General features: G+C 52.8%; 1 protein-coding gene across 1 annotated transcript; it reads left to right on the top strand.

The window, feature by feature from the left end:
• Positions 1 to 221: 221 nt before the first annotated feature.
• Positions 222 to 16259, top strand: TGME49_291680 (Sec23/Sec24 trunk domain-containing protein). Its single transcript, XM_002368479.2, has 15 exons — positions 222 to 1652; positions 2642 to 2821; positions 3456 to 3605; positions 4221 to 4417; positions 4925 to 5048; positions 5705 to 5872; positions 6355 to 6478; positions 6946 to 7032; positions 8073 to 8219; positions 9437 to 9556; positions 10584 to 10712; positions 11725 to 11860; positions 13404 to 13527; positions 14345 to 14473; positions 15217 to 16259. Exons 1-15 carry the CDS (start codon positions 1359 to 1361, stop codon positions 15481 to 15483), a joined length of 2376 nt encoding a protein of 791 aa, XP_002368520.1. The 5' UTR covers positions 222 to 1358; the 3' UTR covers positions 15484 to 16259.
• Positions 16260 to 17204: the final 945 nt, after the last annotated feature.

Here is a 17204-nt window from a genome sequence, read left to right as displayed (position 1 = left end):
CTCCTTTCTGATCCAGCAAGCACTTGCCTGTCATCACACGCAACATTCTTTGACGTCATCGCTATTTCTGTTGCGGAAGGGCACTTGATACGGACGCTTCTGCGCATAACGTCACTTGATGCTACGCATGCAGCGGCGAAGGGCGCAACAAAAACCGACCGGTGCCCAGACAGTTGGCCACCAAAAAGCTGTAAGGAAACCGATGCGACAGTTTGCCACTGTTTTTACTTCTTTTTTCTCTGAGAGAAAGACATTTGCGGAGAGACCTTCATCTTTTGCGAATGGTAGTTGAAGGTTTCCGTGTGAGTCCGTCGCGTCGTGTCTTCTGCGAGTTCCGGCGTCTGTATATGGAGAACCACCCGCCAGAACAACCGCTGCTATTCGCAGGTCTTCACACGTCTCAGGAAGATTCGTTAACCTTTCGCTGGTTTCCATCTTTTTTCTGTGAACATCTTACAAGAGGACGCTACCTCTGTCTCTGCTATGACCCTCCAGTCTCCTCTTCTCCCTCCGTCCGTCCGTCGCTCGGCGTCTCATCCTCGCCCCCCTTGTTGTCTCGGAGATTTCTGAGCTTTTTCCGGGTCTAAATTTCCTTTTCCTTTCTTTCTTACGCTTTCTCCTCTTTGGCCGACGGCAACCTGTTCTTCGAGGCATTCCTACGTGGGCAAACGCGGTGTTTCACAGTTGCGTGCACGTGCTTCCTGCGTGACATCTACGACTGTATGTGCGGCGACCAGATGCCACATAAAAGGGAGTTGTGGAAGTTTGGCGGGTTTTCTTGCTCTTTTCCTGTTGAAGGAACTTGCTTGGCTAGCTTCTTTTCAGAGGAAGGCAACAGAACTTCTAGCGGTTCAAACGTGTCCGCAACGTCGCAGATGCGAACGTGTCCACTTTCTTCTTATTCGGGACCGACATTATTGAAAGTCGGGCAGCAAGTTGTCTAAGAAGAAGCGAAACGCAAATCTCTGGTCAAGTGCTGCTGCTCTTTCGGCAGTGTGCCGCGGGTTTCTGTCGAAGCTCGTCTCGTTTCCTCCGTAGCTGCCGAGTCCCGGAAGGATTTTCTCTCAGGCGTACTGGCGACGTGTATATTTTAGTGCATGCATTTTCGAAGGGACACCTCTGCATCTTCGCGATCCGCTTTCTGTGGCCTGGTTTCGCCGGAAAACGGCAACATCTGACTCGAGACTCTGACGGTTCCCGACTGAATTCGGGTGGCATCCCAGGTCGACCGGCTGTACCTACACCTGGCGTAGAGCAGCATCAAGACCACGTGTCAGGCTTCTGAGTGATTGGAGGCAGGCTTTGAAGAAGGTACGTTTTTTTCCGCCTGCGCTGCGGCCAAACTGTCAGCAAACACCATGGACGTCCACGAGCATGAGGCGGCGACGGGTTGTCGCTTCTCCTGGAACGTCTGGCCTGCCACGCGTGCAGAGGCGCAGAAGATCGAGCTGCCTCTGGGATGCATGTTCACGCCTTTGCGGGACTGCACCAGCCTCCAGTTGGTCGAGTACGAGCCCGTCAGGTGTCGCGTGAGTGGCTGCATTCTCAACCCGTTCTGCGCCATCGACTTCCGGAGCAAACAGTGGACCTGTCCTTTTTCGCTTCAACGCAATGCCTTCCCTAACCACTACGCGATGCACATCTCCGAACAGGTATGCGCGAAAAAGCCTTTCCCCCGACGCTTTACGGTGTGGATCTGCAAGCGGTCTGTTTTCTCTCCTGTGTCTTACCCAGAGTGAGTTTCTCTTCTGCTGAACGGGAGCGTACCTCCGCCCGTGAAGCTCCCCGCCGGGGTGCGACGTCACAGTGCAGCCGCCGTTCGCGTGTGACTGCACCGAGCCGAACGTTTGATAGTAAACCTCCGGTAGAGAGTGTGTGTGCATCAGCTGGGTTTACTGCCGATGCTTCCTCACAGCCGCTCGCGTCTCTCGGCTAGCTGTGGAGGTGTCCCTGTGCACAAGACAAACGGGGATTCCAGGAAGCGCCCCTACCGCAGAAAAACGGAAAAATCCCCGTTTCACACAGATCGGAGTTCAAGAGCGGGGGGGCGATGCTGGTGGACACGTTAGATTTAGCGTTCAAGAAAACTCAGAATTCCCCTAGGCGTAGAGAAGAGTTGCCGTGTCCGACGGCGCCGCCCACCCTTTTGTGGAGGGTGGAGAACGACTGCTTCCGAGTCGCTTTCTGTGTGGACGTGAAGACTCGGATACAGTGCATATTCCTGCGTGCACGGTGTATCTCCGAGTGGCTGACATGTTCTGACAATGTGGCAAGAGTCACCAAGTCTTGCTGCAACGGGGTGCATAGACACGATCCCTGCATCCATCGTTATCCAGCGGACATACACACTTGCACATACATACACCTACATACCTACATATGCATATATATATATATATATATGTATGAATACACGTACTTGTATTCCACTATCGGTGGGTATTTGCTCGGCGCAGTACATCTATGACCATTACCATTCGCACTGCGAGTAAGCGAAAACGAATAATCGGTGCGATGATCCGTTCCGCCCTATACTCGGAGCAGTCACATGTATGAGACGGTACGACTAGAGTTGAGGTCCGCTCTCGTCGGTCTTCCTCTGCATTGTCTTGCGTGTGTGTTCAACATGCTGACTTCGCAGAACTTGCCTGCCGAGCTGCTGTACCCCACAATCGAGTACATTCTGCCGCAGCCGATGCCCGCTGCGAACGCCCCCGGCGTCTCCGCGGGAGAGTCTCTTCCACCCCCTCTGTTTTTTCTGGTCGTTGATACGTGCGTCATTGAGGAGGAACTCGATCAACTTCGCGACTCTCTCATGCAGGTGCGAAAACAGATGCACAGAGTTCTGTGCATGTAGATCTGATGAGTTCTCCACTGCTCCCGCTGTTTAAAGAGGTCAAGCAACTACTCGGGTGAGATCTTCTTTGCGGCAGAGGGGGGCATCCGCAAGTCGTTTGTCACCACCGTTTTTTTCAACTGAGTGTCTTTCTGCATCCCCAGGTAGATATGAAAGTCCTGGGAAACCAATCAAACGTTCGCCCGACAGACGCGTGCGAACTACCTGCCTGCCTCGAGAGAGTTGAACGCTAGTTGTGCATGTGGTATTGTTGCGGTTCAGTGACCGAAGCGCCGAGAAACACACGTTTGTTTCCCCTTTTGGCAGCTCCTCGGAAAGCGAACCGTTTTCACCTTCTCTTTAGACACCGTGCTTCTTCCTCTTTCTCGCGAGTCGACACAGGCGCTTGTCAACTACCGCGTGTCGATGTAGCGTTCTGTGGGTACTTGGGATCCGACCAGAGGAATGATTTCCTTGAAGAGACAGTTGTCTCTTTCCGTCCTCGCCGACGCAGTGTGGCAAACGCAAACAACGGGGCCGAAAAGACAGGAAGGCGAGAGAAGAGAGACTGAGTTTCCAAGAAAACAGAGAGAAGAGGATTGTTCTTCCGCATGTGCAGGCATTGGCGCTCATGCCTTCGGACGCCATGGTGGGCATCATCACGTACGGCGCAATGGCCATGCTCCACGAGTTGGGGGGTGGAAGCGAAAACGTGGATGTGATGAAGGCGCATGTCTTCCGTGGAAACAAAGAGCTGACATCAACGCAGGTGAGGCATACAAATAAATACATCTACAATGTATATATATATATATATATATATGCACGCATGTGATGTACAAACATACGATATATATGCATGCATATATGGTGCATATGTTTGTATCTGTCCAGATTATATGTTCACGTTGAAAGACCGGGACACATGCGTCATGACTAGGTCGCAAGAACGGGAGCTCGACACAATCTCGAATCTGAGTCAGAACAAGTGCGGCGATGCTAATTTCTGGCGGAACAGCGAGTCAGGAGTGTTCTGCGGGACTTGAAGAGTCACTGTTCTTTTTTTCAGAAAGATGTTCGGTCGAAAGACCGGAACATCTCGTCTTGAAGACAGGAAAGTCCTGCCCCCGACCCCCGGTGGAGCCATCCACTTCTCAAGCGAAAGGAGGCTCTTTCCACTCGTGTTCTTCAGTCCTGCGACTTCGTGTTCATGTATATTCATATATATATATATATATATGTATATGTATATATATATATATATATATATATATATGTATATGTATATATATATATATATATGTATATATATATATATATATATGTATGTATATGTGGGTGTGTGTAACTGGCTCTGTGAAGCGTGTGTTTTCGTGTTGATCAGATCCAGCAGCAACTGGGTTTGGCGCGGTCAGCGAACGCGTATGTGCCTGCTGGAGGTCCGGGGGCGCCTGCAGGTTCTCCGCTTCTGCGACCTGCCGCGGCGCGCTTCATTCAGCCGGTCGGAGAGTGCGAGTATAAACTGACTTCCATTCTGGAGGAGCTGCGGCGCGACTCCTGGCCGGTGCCGTCCGACTCGCGGTGAGTTCTTCGAAGAAAGGCGAGAAGTTTCCGACTCGTCCTCGCGCGCGAGCGGGTCACACGAGCGGACAGCCTCGGCTGGAAGCGCGACCGAAAGATCTTCGTGGTCGGGAAGTCCGAGATACTGCGAGGAAGGTTTCCTGTGGACGTCGGTCAGAAATCGGGAGAAATGTAGCTGGGCGCCTGAAAGCGCGAACGTCTTCGTCGCACAAATGGTCTGCAGAGACACACACGCGGTTGTTCCACAACTGGCCTCTGGAAGGGGAGAGACATATGTGACTGCAAAAGGCGAGGTCTTTCGTTGAAAAATGTGGGCGTGAAAAGTCCTTTTCTCTCGCCTCTGTGACCGCTGTCGTTGTTAGGGTCTTCCGTTGACTGAAGCGGGGCAGACACGGAACTCGGGCTCCGGTTTGAGTTCAAGGATTTTTGTCTCTTGCTTTTCCAGTGTGAGCTTCTCACTTATCGCCTGCGCATCCCGTCCTTGTCTCTCTGTGTTGCTTGCCTCAGCCCTATGCGCTGTACAGGCCTGGCTCTCTCAGTTGCTCTCGCCGTCCTCGAGGCAGCCTGGTATCAACTTCCAGCTCGCGTGCTGCTGTTTGTTGGCGGCGCATGCACCTCGGGTCCGGGTCAGGTGAGAGCCCCAGGGCCGAGTGTTTCCGAAGTAATCTCGACATCTTGCAGCTGGTGGCTTCCCCCTCCCCACCCCACTAGAAACAGTAGACTCGTTGACGCAGCCGTCGCGAGGCGTTTTAGCTCCCCCTCTCGCGATTTCTTTTCCTCTCGGGTCGCGGGAAACTCCCCGAAACTCTCCTCTCGAGATGCTGCGCGTGTTTCGGGGACCTTTACTGGACCTCCGGAGCAAACACCAGTGGCTTTAACGGGACGGCGTTTTTCGACATGTCTGTCTACACACAAGAGTGTCGATGCATACGTCAGTGCTTCGATGCGTGTACATTCCTGTATGTCTCTACATGTATCTCAGTCTCTCGATATTTATATGTATTTATATGTATTTATATATATATATATATATGTATGCATGCATAGATGCATATGTACATGTGCATTTCTGTAGGTGGAGAGTGTGTGTGTGTGTCGCCAGAGAGTTCAAGCGTGTATACTGCGTGGACTCAGATGTTGAGATTCTTCCGATGGCTTTTCTCGACTTTGAGCCTTTTTGTTGCTCGAGCTGCGCACCACGCCGCTCTTCGGCTCTTTTTGGGAGTCTCGGAACTTCTCGAAACAACCGCTCTCTTCGAAAGTGAGGTTCGTATCTCTTCTCTGCAGGTTGTCGATCTTTCGCTGTGCGAGTCCATTCGCCACCACTTGGACTTGCAGAAAGACAACAACAACGCGCGCTTTGTCAAAAAGGCTCTCAAGTATTACACCCAGCTCGCGAACCAGGCTGTCAGGTCTGGCCATGCCGTAGACATCTTCGCATGCTCTCTGGACCAGGTGCGCAACAGTGAAAAGGACTTCTGTCTCTGCCTTGAGCAGCGTTGCCAGTCCTCGGAATGAAAAACGAACGTGAACGAGAGTGTGGAAGTCTTTGCATGCTTGCATTCTCCGCGGGGCAACGTTTCCGTGGACAAGGAACCTGCGTCTTTTTGCATGCACGGTTTTCGGAGGGCGAATGGAGCGTCTGCGGCTTTTTTGGCGTGTGGACTCTTGTTGTGGGAGAAACGCTTCTCTGTGCCTCGGCGGCTGCGAGTGTTTCTTCACCATGAGAGGATGTTCCTCGGGGAACTTTTCCAGGTGAACCACGAGCCAGGAAATGTATCGGGGATTGCACTTCACAAAGTCGAAAAAGCGCCGGTGCGCTGGGACAGCCCCGAGCGTCGCGCATGCCTGCGGCCAAACATACCTCAACCGAAGGAGCAGGCCGCTGTGTTTGACATGGAAGAGGGTTTCATGTTGGAGGTTTTTGCGGCTCTCAGGTTGGTCTCTACGAGATGAAAGTGATGACGGAGAAGACGGGTGGATGCGTCGTCATGGGAGACAGTTTCTCCATCAACGTTTTCAAAGACAGTCTCAGGAAATTCTTCGAAACCGACTCGACAGGTAACACTCCTCTCCCTCGACCTCCTTCTGTCTGTCCGATTTCCTCTTTCTCTGCCGATCTCTCGATCCCAACTCTCTTCGTCTCGGCTTCTCTACTCTGGCACTCGCACGCGTCTGAAAGTTTCTTCTGTGAGTTCTTTCTGTGCATGCTTCGATGAAATTTCTTCTCGACGCCGAGCTTCTCCGGTGTCTGTCTCCTCCGTCGCACTGTCCCCCGCGGGGTGTATGTACACTCGAGCACTCTGCGAGCTGAAATGCCTCGACAGCAGGAGACCGTCAGGGTTTAGGAAAAAGAAACATAACACCTCCGCGAGAAAAGTGAAAATGTGTCGATCAAGAAGAATAAAGTATCTTGCGTCAGCTCACCTGCGGAACTGTTGCGTTGAACTGTTCTGGTGAAGCATCGGCCGGTCGTTCTGAGCCGCTCTGACTCCTGACAGTTTTCGGTGTGTACGTGCGCTCTCCAGGTTTCCTCAAGATGGGATTCAACGCAAAAATCGAGGTTCTTTGCAGCAAAGAGTTCAAAGTCTGCGGCGCCATCGGACCCTGCACAGGTGCGCGTCTGTTCCGGGGGTGTTTCTGTTCAGAGGGAGAGACGCTCCGTTCGCGCCTTCAACAGGTAGATGCGTTTGTTTACGTCTGGAAGCGAACTTGTGATGCGAGGACCTGGGGTCGCCTCGAGTTTGCTTTAAGTTAAAATTTCGACGCAGTGAATTCAAAGTAGCAAACGCGTTCTTGAGGGGTGTGAGTTCCTGGTCTCCTTCCACTGTGTAGCCGTCTGCATATCCGATGCCTCTTCGTCTCTCTTTCTCTGTCTAGATCTCTCGTCTGTCTCTGTCTCTCTAGCTTTGTCCACGTGTGACGCTTCGAATGTGACGGGCGCGGAAGACGCTCAACGTTGGAGGAAGAAGGGAACGCATCCTCTGTCGCACTTTCAGTTCTTGGGGGGGATGGTGGCCCAGCAGTCACCGAGAACTGGGGTGTCGGTTCGCTCCCGAAGCTGAAGGCCAACACACAGGGTTCTGGGCGCTCTCGCGTAGACAGTCGTGGCGCACCGGTTGTTTTTCTGAAGTTTCAGTAGTCGGGGTGATGCTTTCCAGCTCGCCTGTTCACTGCACCTCTTCTCTTCTCTCCACAATTTTCGACTGTCTTCTTCAGAATGTCTGGGAAAAACGAAAAACGTCTGTGAAAGCCTTCAAAGTGCGACTCGACATGATGTATGTGTGCCAGACTGAAAGTCAGTGATGATTTGCAGCTCGGCGACGATAGTAGCTGAGTAGTTCTTTCAAGGACAGAAGATTAATATCTGACTTGCTTGCAGCCTCGAGGGTGGACGCGCCGAGGCGGACGCCTGACGGCGACCTCGAAGGTCTGTTTTTTTTCGCCGACTCCACATGACTGGAGGAGCTGTTGACCTGGTCGGCGCGTCCAGCGCCTCCAGCGTTGCCAAGGTGTCTGTGCCATCGCACGGGGGTCTTGTGGGCAGGGGAAATCGTCGCAAAGAAATGCAGCGAATGAAAGCTCTTTTTTTGAAGTCCTGAACTGAGACACAGCGTCGGGGCGCGCCAGTTCCACGCTTGCGGCTTGCCTGCAGGCACAGGGAAGAAGGGATGTCAGGTGTCAGACACCATCGTGGGCGAGGGCATGACGACGGAGTGGCAAGCGGCCGCCCTTGACAAAGAATCGACGGTTGCCTTCTACTTCGAGGTGACGAACCAGCAAGCTCAGAACCTTCCTCCAGGTGCGCTTCTGTCGTGTGCTTTCTTTCGAGAATTTCCTGCATTCTGCGTCTGTGTCTGCCCAAGCGGTCAGGTCTCCCCCAGGTGACTCTGCACGAAGCCGGGGGTCCTCCACTGCCTGCCGCGCTGCGCTGGCGAGTTCGTCAGCGTGAAACCGAAGGTCCGCGGTTCTCGCGCAGGCTGGGAAGCCCAAGGGCGTTTCAGCTTCCAGGAGAGCAGGCCGCGAGGTCGACGCGTGGTTTTTAAGTCTCAAAGTGCCTGTTTTTCACGGAATCCAGGTTTTGGAGGCCAACGCCTTGTGTTTTTTTATCGGCCTGCTTTTGCAGTGAAACTGTGCCTCTTCCGTTTCCAAAGACCGTTTCACACGACAACGCTCAGACTCGCTGTGTTCGAGTCGAGTGCGGAGTTCTGCAGCCCGACTCATTTTTCGCTTTTTTGCTCCTCTCGCGCTTTTCTCCCTACGGCTCTCGCGCGCCGCAACGAGGTGCATGCTCAGTCGTAAAAAAGCCGGGCGCCGAAAAGCGAGGAACAGCGCGTTCCGCATCTTGCGTCGACGCGCGCTTGGAACCAGTCTCCCGTGTCTGTTGCCGGGGCCGCCCTGGCGCCCTTTCTCGGCCTCCAGTTTTTGACACTGGTTCTCCGGTGTCTCTGAGTCCGGGACGAGGGGAAGACCGCGAGTTTTCACACGCAGAACGCTGGTTTCTACTCGTGCTTGTGTGCATACACAGCTAGAGGTTTTTGTGTTGTCCGTCTCAGTTTATCTGCGCATGCATAGGATGTAGATAATCGGGTTCAGTGTTCAAGACTCGACACGGGAGAGTGAAGCACTGCAGGTCGATGGCCGATGAAAGCCTTCTCTGGACCTGCGAAGTTTCGCCGATTTTTGGGTGAACGCGTGATGACTCCAGCAGCTACCAAACCGACTTTCTCGATGCGAAACGTTTACCTGTGTTCCTGACACGGATGACTTGCGTCTTGATGTGTCTCTTCGTTTGGTCTTGAACTTCCAAGTCTCTGCGCCGTGCGACGCGAACAGCTGTTCGCGGTGGTAACCGAGCCTCTCACCGCTCGAGCAGGCGCTGCCGTCGACTCCAACCGAGGATCCGACGGGTCGTCGCCGCATCTGCGTGTGAGCGACACTCGCATTCAAGTGGGGTGTGGCCTCCTTCGCGAGCTGCAGGATCGTGACAACATGCCTGTAGTTTATCTTTTCTTTCAGGAAAACAGTCTTTTCTCCAGTTCCAGACGTCTTACCTCCACCCTAGTGGCCGCCGCCGGCTTCGCGTCACCACTCTCTCCTACCGATTTGCCGAGCCAAACACGATCGATGTTGCTCCAGGTACGACCCGAACTGTTCCGTCTTTCAACGTTCGTCGTCGGCTTGCTTCGAATGTCCCCTTCTGATGGTGCGACATATATATATATATATTAAATGCTTATGTATATATGCATATGCATGTATCTTTGCGCGGTTGTTGCATGCTCGCCGTAGGTCGGGCTCCCGCTGCTACGGGCTGTTGCGTGTCTTCTGCGAGTTCTGTGTCTCCATTCCTCGTGTCGCCTGCCGAGCGGCATTTGCGTTTCTGAGGCAAGCGTCTTCGACTTCCCACGCACCCAGAGAGAATCATTGCTTTTCTGTCTGTTTCGTTGCTTCGCCGCCTGCCTCGTGCTGAGAGGTATGGCAGTGAAGAGCGACGAGTTCGTTTGTGAGTGTCGTGCTCTCGCGCGTGCGAGCGACATCTGCACAGACGCGTCGAGTCTTCTGCATTCCCCTTCCTGTTGCCGGGGGGCGATCGTGTTTCTTCGCGTCTGGGCTCGGCAGCGACTTGTTTCAGCAGCTTCCGACGTGGAGCGTCCGATGGCAAAGGCTCTGAAAGATGCATTCGGCCGCCGTCAATCAGTGCGTGACTGCAGTTGGGAGACGCGACCATGTTTCGCGAAAGACAGGAGAGAGGAACGAGTCCAGTCCAGAGTTAACGAACTGAGGGGAGGAGCCTTTCTTTGCAAAGCAGCGCCAGCAGTCGAATGTCTCCAGAAGACTCGACATTAGTGTTTCTGTACCCTTGTCGTTCCCGCGTTTACAAACGCGGTCGTCGACGGTGCTGGCTTCTCGCTACAATCACAAGACCCACCGTCGTTTACTTGGGCTGCGGCGTGTCCGTACAGCTCAACCTTCTCAAAGAAAGGCGTGCGAGGAAGTCGAGAGAAGTCTCCCGAGGAAAGGAGATTGCTGGACGATCACTGATGCACTTTGTGTGGCTTTCCAGATGTTTTCTAAAGTTTGTTGAGGAAACGTGATGAGCCGGGGTCTCAAGAAATGCGTTCAGTGTCTTTTGGTCCCCGCTTCCCTATTTTTCAACTCACAGGCTTTGACCAAGAGGCTGCAGCTGTTTTGATGACGCGTCTGGCGGTGTTCAAAACAGAGTCGGAGGAGTCTCTGGATGTCCTGCGGTGGCTGGACAGGAAACTCATTCGTCTCGTTGCTCGCTTTGCCGGTAAGGAGATGTCTTTCATGACAGCAGGGAGAGAGTTCCTTTTCTCGTTTCTCACCAACGAATCTTTACAGGCTTCGAAACGCTAAGTGAACCTCTGTGCATGCCTTCTTGCTGTTTTTTACTTCAACCGAGCTCGCGCGCCGCGTCGAGCAGTGCACATCCCATTGTGCTTCACGAACTTGAGGATTCCAAGTGCTTCTTCCCTCTCGCGTTGAGGTCTACCTCAGACGCATCTTGCGCAGTTGCGGGTGTTCAACAGCTCGTGAGCGGAGCAGGGGGCCTGGAGTCTAGGCCGTTGCATGCGCCTTCGCGTGGAGGGAGAGACAGGCGCGTAGAGTGCTGTGCGGCTGTGGGAACGCTTCGAGGAGGGCGACGAGCGCAGAGATTGTGTCGTAGAGCGTATGTATTTGGTGTCAAAATCGACTGTGCGGGAGGCCGGAGACCAGCAAGAGGTCGCGTCGTGCCTCGTTCTTCCCGGGGTGCGAAAACGCGGTCGCCCGTGGGGGCCTTTTTCCTCGATTGAGAGAAGAGACGAAGAAATGTCGCAGCATCAGATCTGCTGGTACAGAGACGCCCTGGGATAGGGCCAACGGTCTGCCTCTGATGTGCGCTGGATTTCGACAGCAGCCCGATGCGCTTGCTGTCTGCACAGCGTGCGTGGTGTCTCCTGGAACTTCCCGACAACAACAGTTGTGCCGCTGACATCGTCGTGCTTTACAAGGCGTTTGTCGCGGGTGTGGACGTCTGAAACAGGAAGTCAATCGAGCCGGGCGGGCAGTTCTCCGGGAACAGCCGCCGAAAACGCGTCAGAGCCCACCTCGTTGCATGCATGTTTTATCTTATCGGGACGAGGAACGGAATGTGCGGCAGGGAGACGGCGGATGACGTTTCTGAACATGTTACTTGTGCAAACTCGCATCGACAGCGAGAGAAGACTCCTCAGGTTCTCGCCGAGCCGCGACCGTCGCGGCGAGAGACTACTCTCGATGTGTCTGTGAGCTATGTCTCGCAGATTACCAGAAAGACGATCCGAGCTCCTTCCACCTCTCCACGGAGTTCAGCATATACCCGCAGTTCATGTATCACCTGCGGCGCAGTCACTTTCTGCAGACCTTCAATGCGTCGCCTGACGAGACGGCGTATTACCGGTGAGTTGTCTTCTTGAGTTGCCTCTTCTCCGCAGCTGTCGCATGCATCGTGTGGCTCGAGGCCAACTTTCTGCGGCAGCTTTCTCGAGTTAAAGCGCGGAGCGGCGCCAGGGCGCACAGCCAACTGAAGGAAGAAGAGATTGCCCCTCGTAGACTCGAGAGGGGTGTTTTCGAAAGGGAAGACGAATTCCAGAGAGAAGGCTCCTAGAAGACAAAACACAGATCAGAGGAGGGCATTCTCTGTCGGGATCCTTGGTCGCAAACGCACTGCAGAAAAGAATTCTTCAAAGGACGTCTTCAGAAGGAACACGGCGGTCCTAGCAAGGCTCTTCTTCTTCGCAGATTCCCTGAAAACGTCACGGTCGCCTGCCCGATTGACATTTCGCCAGGGGCCTGTGACAACGCATGCGGTTTTTCTTCCAACTTCTCAGTGCACCTTGGAGCAAAAAGACTCTTCAGGGTCGCAGACTATGTGGGGTTTAGAGCGAGAGAACGACTTTCGACTTTTCGTGCTCGGCTTGTCGCAGCATCTTTGTTCGCTTAGGCAGTGAAGCGCCTTACTTTTCCAGGAACAGAGTTCTTGCGTGTAAAGGTCTTCCACCTGCAGAATGGTTTCGAGAAAAAAGACTTTTCCGTCACCTGGACCCGGCAGTGACATTTCTGTGATTCAACTCCGCCGCGTCCTTCGCGTTTCCAACGACTCGCAGTGCCGTGGACAGTATAGCTGGACAGTGGCAGGGCTCCAGTCTGGAGAGGGAGGGTCAAGCGCATTTATTGCAGCTGCACACCGCCTTCCCCCCGGAAGACTCCTTGAAAGTCTTCAGAAGTCTCACAGTTAGAGCGGTCGAGCGAGCACTGCGCGCGCGACGACCATGGGCAATCCGGTTGCTAAGAGGCTGAAGTCAACAGGAGTCCGCCGTGTGTGCTGACTACTGTAACTGCGACTCAGTGCATCTGGCGGAGAAACAGGTGTCTCCCAATTCGGGGCGCGGGGTTCACGCTAAACATTATTCGGTGGCGTCTGGGCAGAGAAGTTGTTTTTTGATTCACAACTTCCAGGTGTTTGTGCACCACATGTGGTCACGTTCCTGCTTCGCACATTTCTAGTCTAGTTTTGCGGCGCTCAGAAGGCCTAGAAACGATTCTCTGTTGTGGGGGTTGCTTCCTGATGTTCGTCTTTCGTCTGCTGCGGAGTTTTGTCAGGGGATTCGCACTGTCGAGTTTTCAGTGCTCTTGTGCTAATCGGGCACTGTGTTGAGAACTAAGAGGCAGGTCCTCGCACGCCGCGTGACCTCGCTGGGGGTTCTCAAGGAAGTCTTTCAGTAAATGCTGCATAACAAGAGTCTGAATGCCTTTTTTTCAGTTGCAAGATCTAGTTCCAGCCCGTGCTTGAATGTGTAGTAAGAATTGAAAATATTCAGTAACGCTGTTTTGTTTGAGGTGGCTGTGTGTCGCCGAGGAAGTCTGATTGTGTGCGAGTTTTTCCTGGAGGCAAATGGATTTATCAGAAACGCCTCCCTCTGTGCATCTTTTCCTCTTGCAGCTCTGTGCTTCTCCGTGCAAGCGTGATGAACGCTCTCGTCATGATTCAGCCTGCGTTGTTGGAGTACTCCTTCGAACAGCAGGGACCACCACAGCCTGTGCTGCTCGACGCGCAAGCTCTCAAGGTAAGAGCGAACCGCACAACAGGAAAATCAAAATCCAATCGACCTAGGAAACCTTTACCATTTCGTCCTAAATAAGGGACCCGAATCTCACACGCGAGGAACTCCAGTTGCAAGCTGAGCTGCGCCGTCTCTCTCCAGACATATATTTGTCTGTATGTAGTCTATGTGTTATTTTCTATCCGATGTCTCTATATCTGTCTCCAAGTATTTTTCTATGTTCATCGATCTACATATCTATTTATCTGTACGTATATATATATATATATATATGCGTATGCATCTGTATATATTTATATAGCTGTCTATCTCTATATATATGTATGTGGAGTATGCAGGTATTAGGTGCCAACATCTGTACACGTATACACACATGTGGAGATTACCGTGCGAGGTCGTTTTGTTTCGCTTGATTGAGGAAATGGAACGGGGTTTGCGGTGTCCGTGTCCTAGGTCGAAGTCTCCGAAAACACAGCCGAGGGCGAGACAACGACGGAATCAGGACTCTGTGCATGTCTCTCATGTTTTTTTCCAAAGGAAAGAGTTTCGCTCAAGCCTTCGTTCAGTTCGTGCAGAGGCGACAGGCGAACAAGGATTCGATCTGTTTACTCCGAACAGACGAGCATGAGGAAGAACACTAGCGATGTGAAGATCAAACTCTTTGTGCATTTTGCGTACATGTGGTGGTGTTCGAGGTGTGAAACACGAGCACAGCTTGTGAGCCGCTGCACAGGGGTTTCAAATGAGAAGGGCATGCCTTGCACAGCGTATGTACAGCTGTTGCTCTATCGCGAAAACTTGCGTGTCTTCTTTGCCGCAGCCGAACGTCATCTTGTTGCTGGACTCGTTCTTCCATGTGGTCGTCTGGCATGGGGAGCTCATCCACCAGTGGCGAGAGCAGGGCTTCCATAATATGCCGGAGTACGAAAACTTGCGACAGCTTCTTCAGGTGAGCACGCGATTCGATGTACTGCAGAAACAAAAAACCTTTCCTGGTCCGTCTCGCGCTCTTTCTAAGACACAGATTCACCCCCGCCTGGCGGCTGGAAAGGCTGTGGGCGCTGTGTCTTTACAGTCGCTTTCACGGTCGCCAGTAAGGAAAGCATTCAGTGGTCTTCAGTGGTGGACTGTAGACGTCGTGCAGCTTTCAGGATCTTCTCTGTTGTCGTGGCAAATGAGTTTCGTCGCTAGTGAGATTTGACTGGGATAAGCGGCCTTGGTGTGTCTGCGGGTCGGTTCAGCGCTCCTGTGTCTGCGTGCAGCTTTGTAGATCGAGAAATCAGAAAGACAAATAGACGTTTCTCCCTTCCCTTCTAGTTGTGGAGCAGCATTTTCACCGCCATCGACAGTGTGCTGCTGCCGTCGGTCGAGTGAAGCGTTTGTGCAATCGTGTGTGTGCGGTAAACCGCCACTGGTAGCGACTGCATCCTGCAAGCAGAAAAGATGAGTGTCGTTTCAACATGGTGGAAGAGTGGTGAAATGCCACTCGTCTACCTGGCTCATGCAGTCCACTGGGGTCGTGCTGTACCGCAGCCTCGGAGACCTGGGGAATCTGCATCTCGCAGCTGGAGTGGTATTGAGAGTCGAAGTCGGTTTTTACCCAGTAACCAGATTTTCACCGTTCCGGCCGCGAGGCCCTCTTCCCGTTGGTGTCAGTGCAAACTTGGAACGGGTGGTCCCTCGCTTTTTCAGGCACCACTTGAGGACGCAAAAGTCATTCTCGACGAACGGTTCCCTGTTCCCAAGTACGTCCAGTGCAACAGCGGCGGAAGTCAAGCTCGCTTTTTATTGGCAAAAGTCAATCCATCAACCAACTACGCACAAACTGCAGGAGGAGGTGCCGCCATGGCAGGCCTCATGGGAGATTCTGGCGCAGCTGGCGAGAGTTTCATCAACACGGACGATGTCAGTCTCAAGGTTTTCATGGATCACCTCATCAAACTGGCAGTCCAGAGCTAGCTCAAGAGAAATTCTACGCTTCCAGGGACTCCATTTCTGAAGCAAACGCGGACACCGTAAAGAAGCTACCGAAATCCAGCAGTTTTACGCGACGACGCCGACAGGGGGAAAGCGGCCAAAAAGCGTTCAGGTGGAGAAGCTGTGGCACAGGGGAGCGTGCGGGTGTGACTTGAAGACAGGCAGAAAGGCACGAGCAGACGGACCGTGTGCGTGTGCGGCGTTGATTTGTCTTTTCCATGTGAAAAGGTAAAGCAGAAAAAGGTTGGGGGGCAGTGGAAAACGCGAGAGTGGAGAGCTCCACGCAGAGCTCTGTCAGAGCGAATGTCGGACGTAGGGGACGCGAGAATGGCAGCGAAAACCCTTGAGACGAAAGGGGCGTGCAACACACACGAGGAGCAATTGTTTGAGTGGCTTTTCGTCGATTTTGCGTGACGGAACACTAGAAAACACACTGTTTCCCGCTAGCAAAAGATGCGGTTGCGACGCTGCCTGACCTGGCGGGGGCTGGTACCTGGAGAGTCCCCTCGACGTCAGAGCGAACGGAGCGAGTGGGAAGCGGCTTCTTTCCAATTTTTCCTTTCAATTCCACGGGGACAGTCGAGTGCGAAGACGCACGAGGTCGTAGCGAACATGCTGAGTTTTTTCCTGAATGTGGAAAAAAAGACGCTCCACTTCGACCGTGGTACTCAATTACGCATAACTGCCTTTCTAGTGGAGTCGTGAAAGCACGGACTCGACAAGCGATCCAGGGTCACTTTTTGACCAGAAGAACGGCATCCTCGCAGAAATCATTCTTGGTGCTGTTTAGTCGAACTCCACGAAATACGGAGGGACCCGTCCATCCGCATGGTGTGCTAGAAAATACCATTCCTTTGATACAGATAGACGAAGGTGATGTTAAGAAGGATAGATGATACACATTTAAAATGAAAATGCGTTGACAGAGTTATCGTGCAAGCACTCCGGTTCTTTCCTGAGACAACGACGAGCCGGAAGAGGGTTGGCCACTTTGTTAGAGTCGCAAGTGCTACGGAATAAGAGACGCCGGTTCCTCACGAGTCCTTGTGACCACAAGCTGTTGTATTTTCTTTCTGCAAGTGCTTGGAGAGTTCGATCGAAGGTAGATATGCTTTTTTGTTCATCTGCATCGCCGTAGAGAACAAGTGTCTACCAGAGCGAGCATTTTTAGGAAAATAACGAGCAACTTTGTGCGCTCACTCGAGTGTTGAGGGCGATTTGCTGAGTCGCGGGTCAAAATGGTCACCTCGATATCAAGGAGTGTGGCCGAGCTCTGGCAACTTTTTTCAAGATTTCAGGCATCTGACGATAAAGAGAGCCGCGATTCCGTCGCCACACGACTATTATCAGCGTGCGAGTGGGGAAGCAGACGGGGCTCCCGTTCTTTCCTCCTCTTTCTTTACAGAGGTACTCTTCATACGCGGTCATCGTCTTCGCAAGGGTTAGAATATGTAATAAGTAGAGTCTTGGCATGCAGTTCCACATCTGAAGAACGCCATGCGCTACCTACACACGTCCGTGCCACGAAAGATGCTTAACTTCAGATTCCCGTCCGAGACGACTCGTGTCAGACACTCTGATAGTCACGAAGAAGCCACGGTAAACATAACGTTTCTCTAGAAAACACCCACCACATTAATCTGGGCAGTAAGAAAACACCTCTTTGCGGCGGGGGTATGATCCCACTGGCACTGCACAAGGTC

Source organism: Toxoplasma gondii, chromosome IX, assembly GCF_000006565.2.
Source record: "Toxoplasma gondii ME49 chromosome IX, whole genome shotgun sequence".
Taxonomy (NCBI): domain Eukaryota; phylum Apicomplexa; class Conoidasida; order Eucoccidiorida; family Sarcocystidae; genus Toxoplasma; species Toxoplasma gondii.
This window is presented reverse-complemented; position numbering and strand designations above follow the sequence as displayed.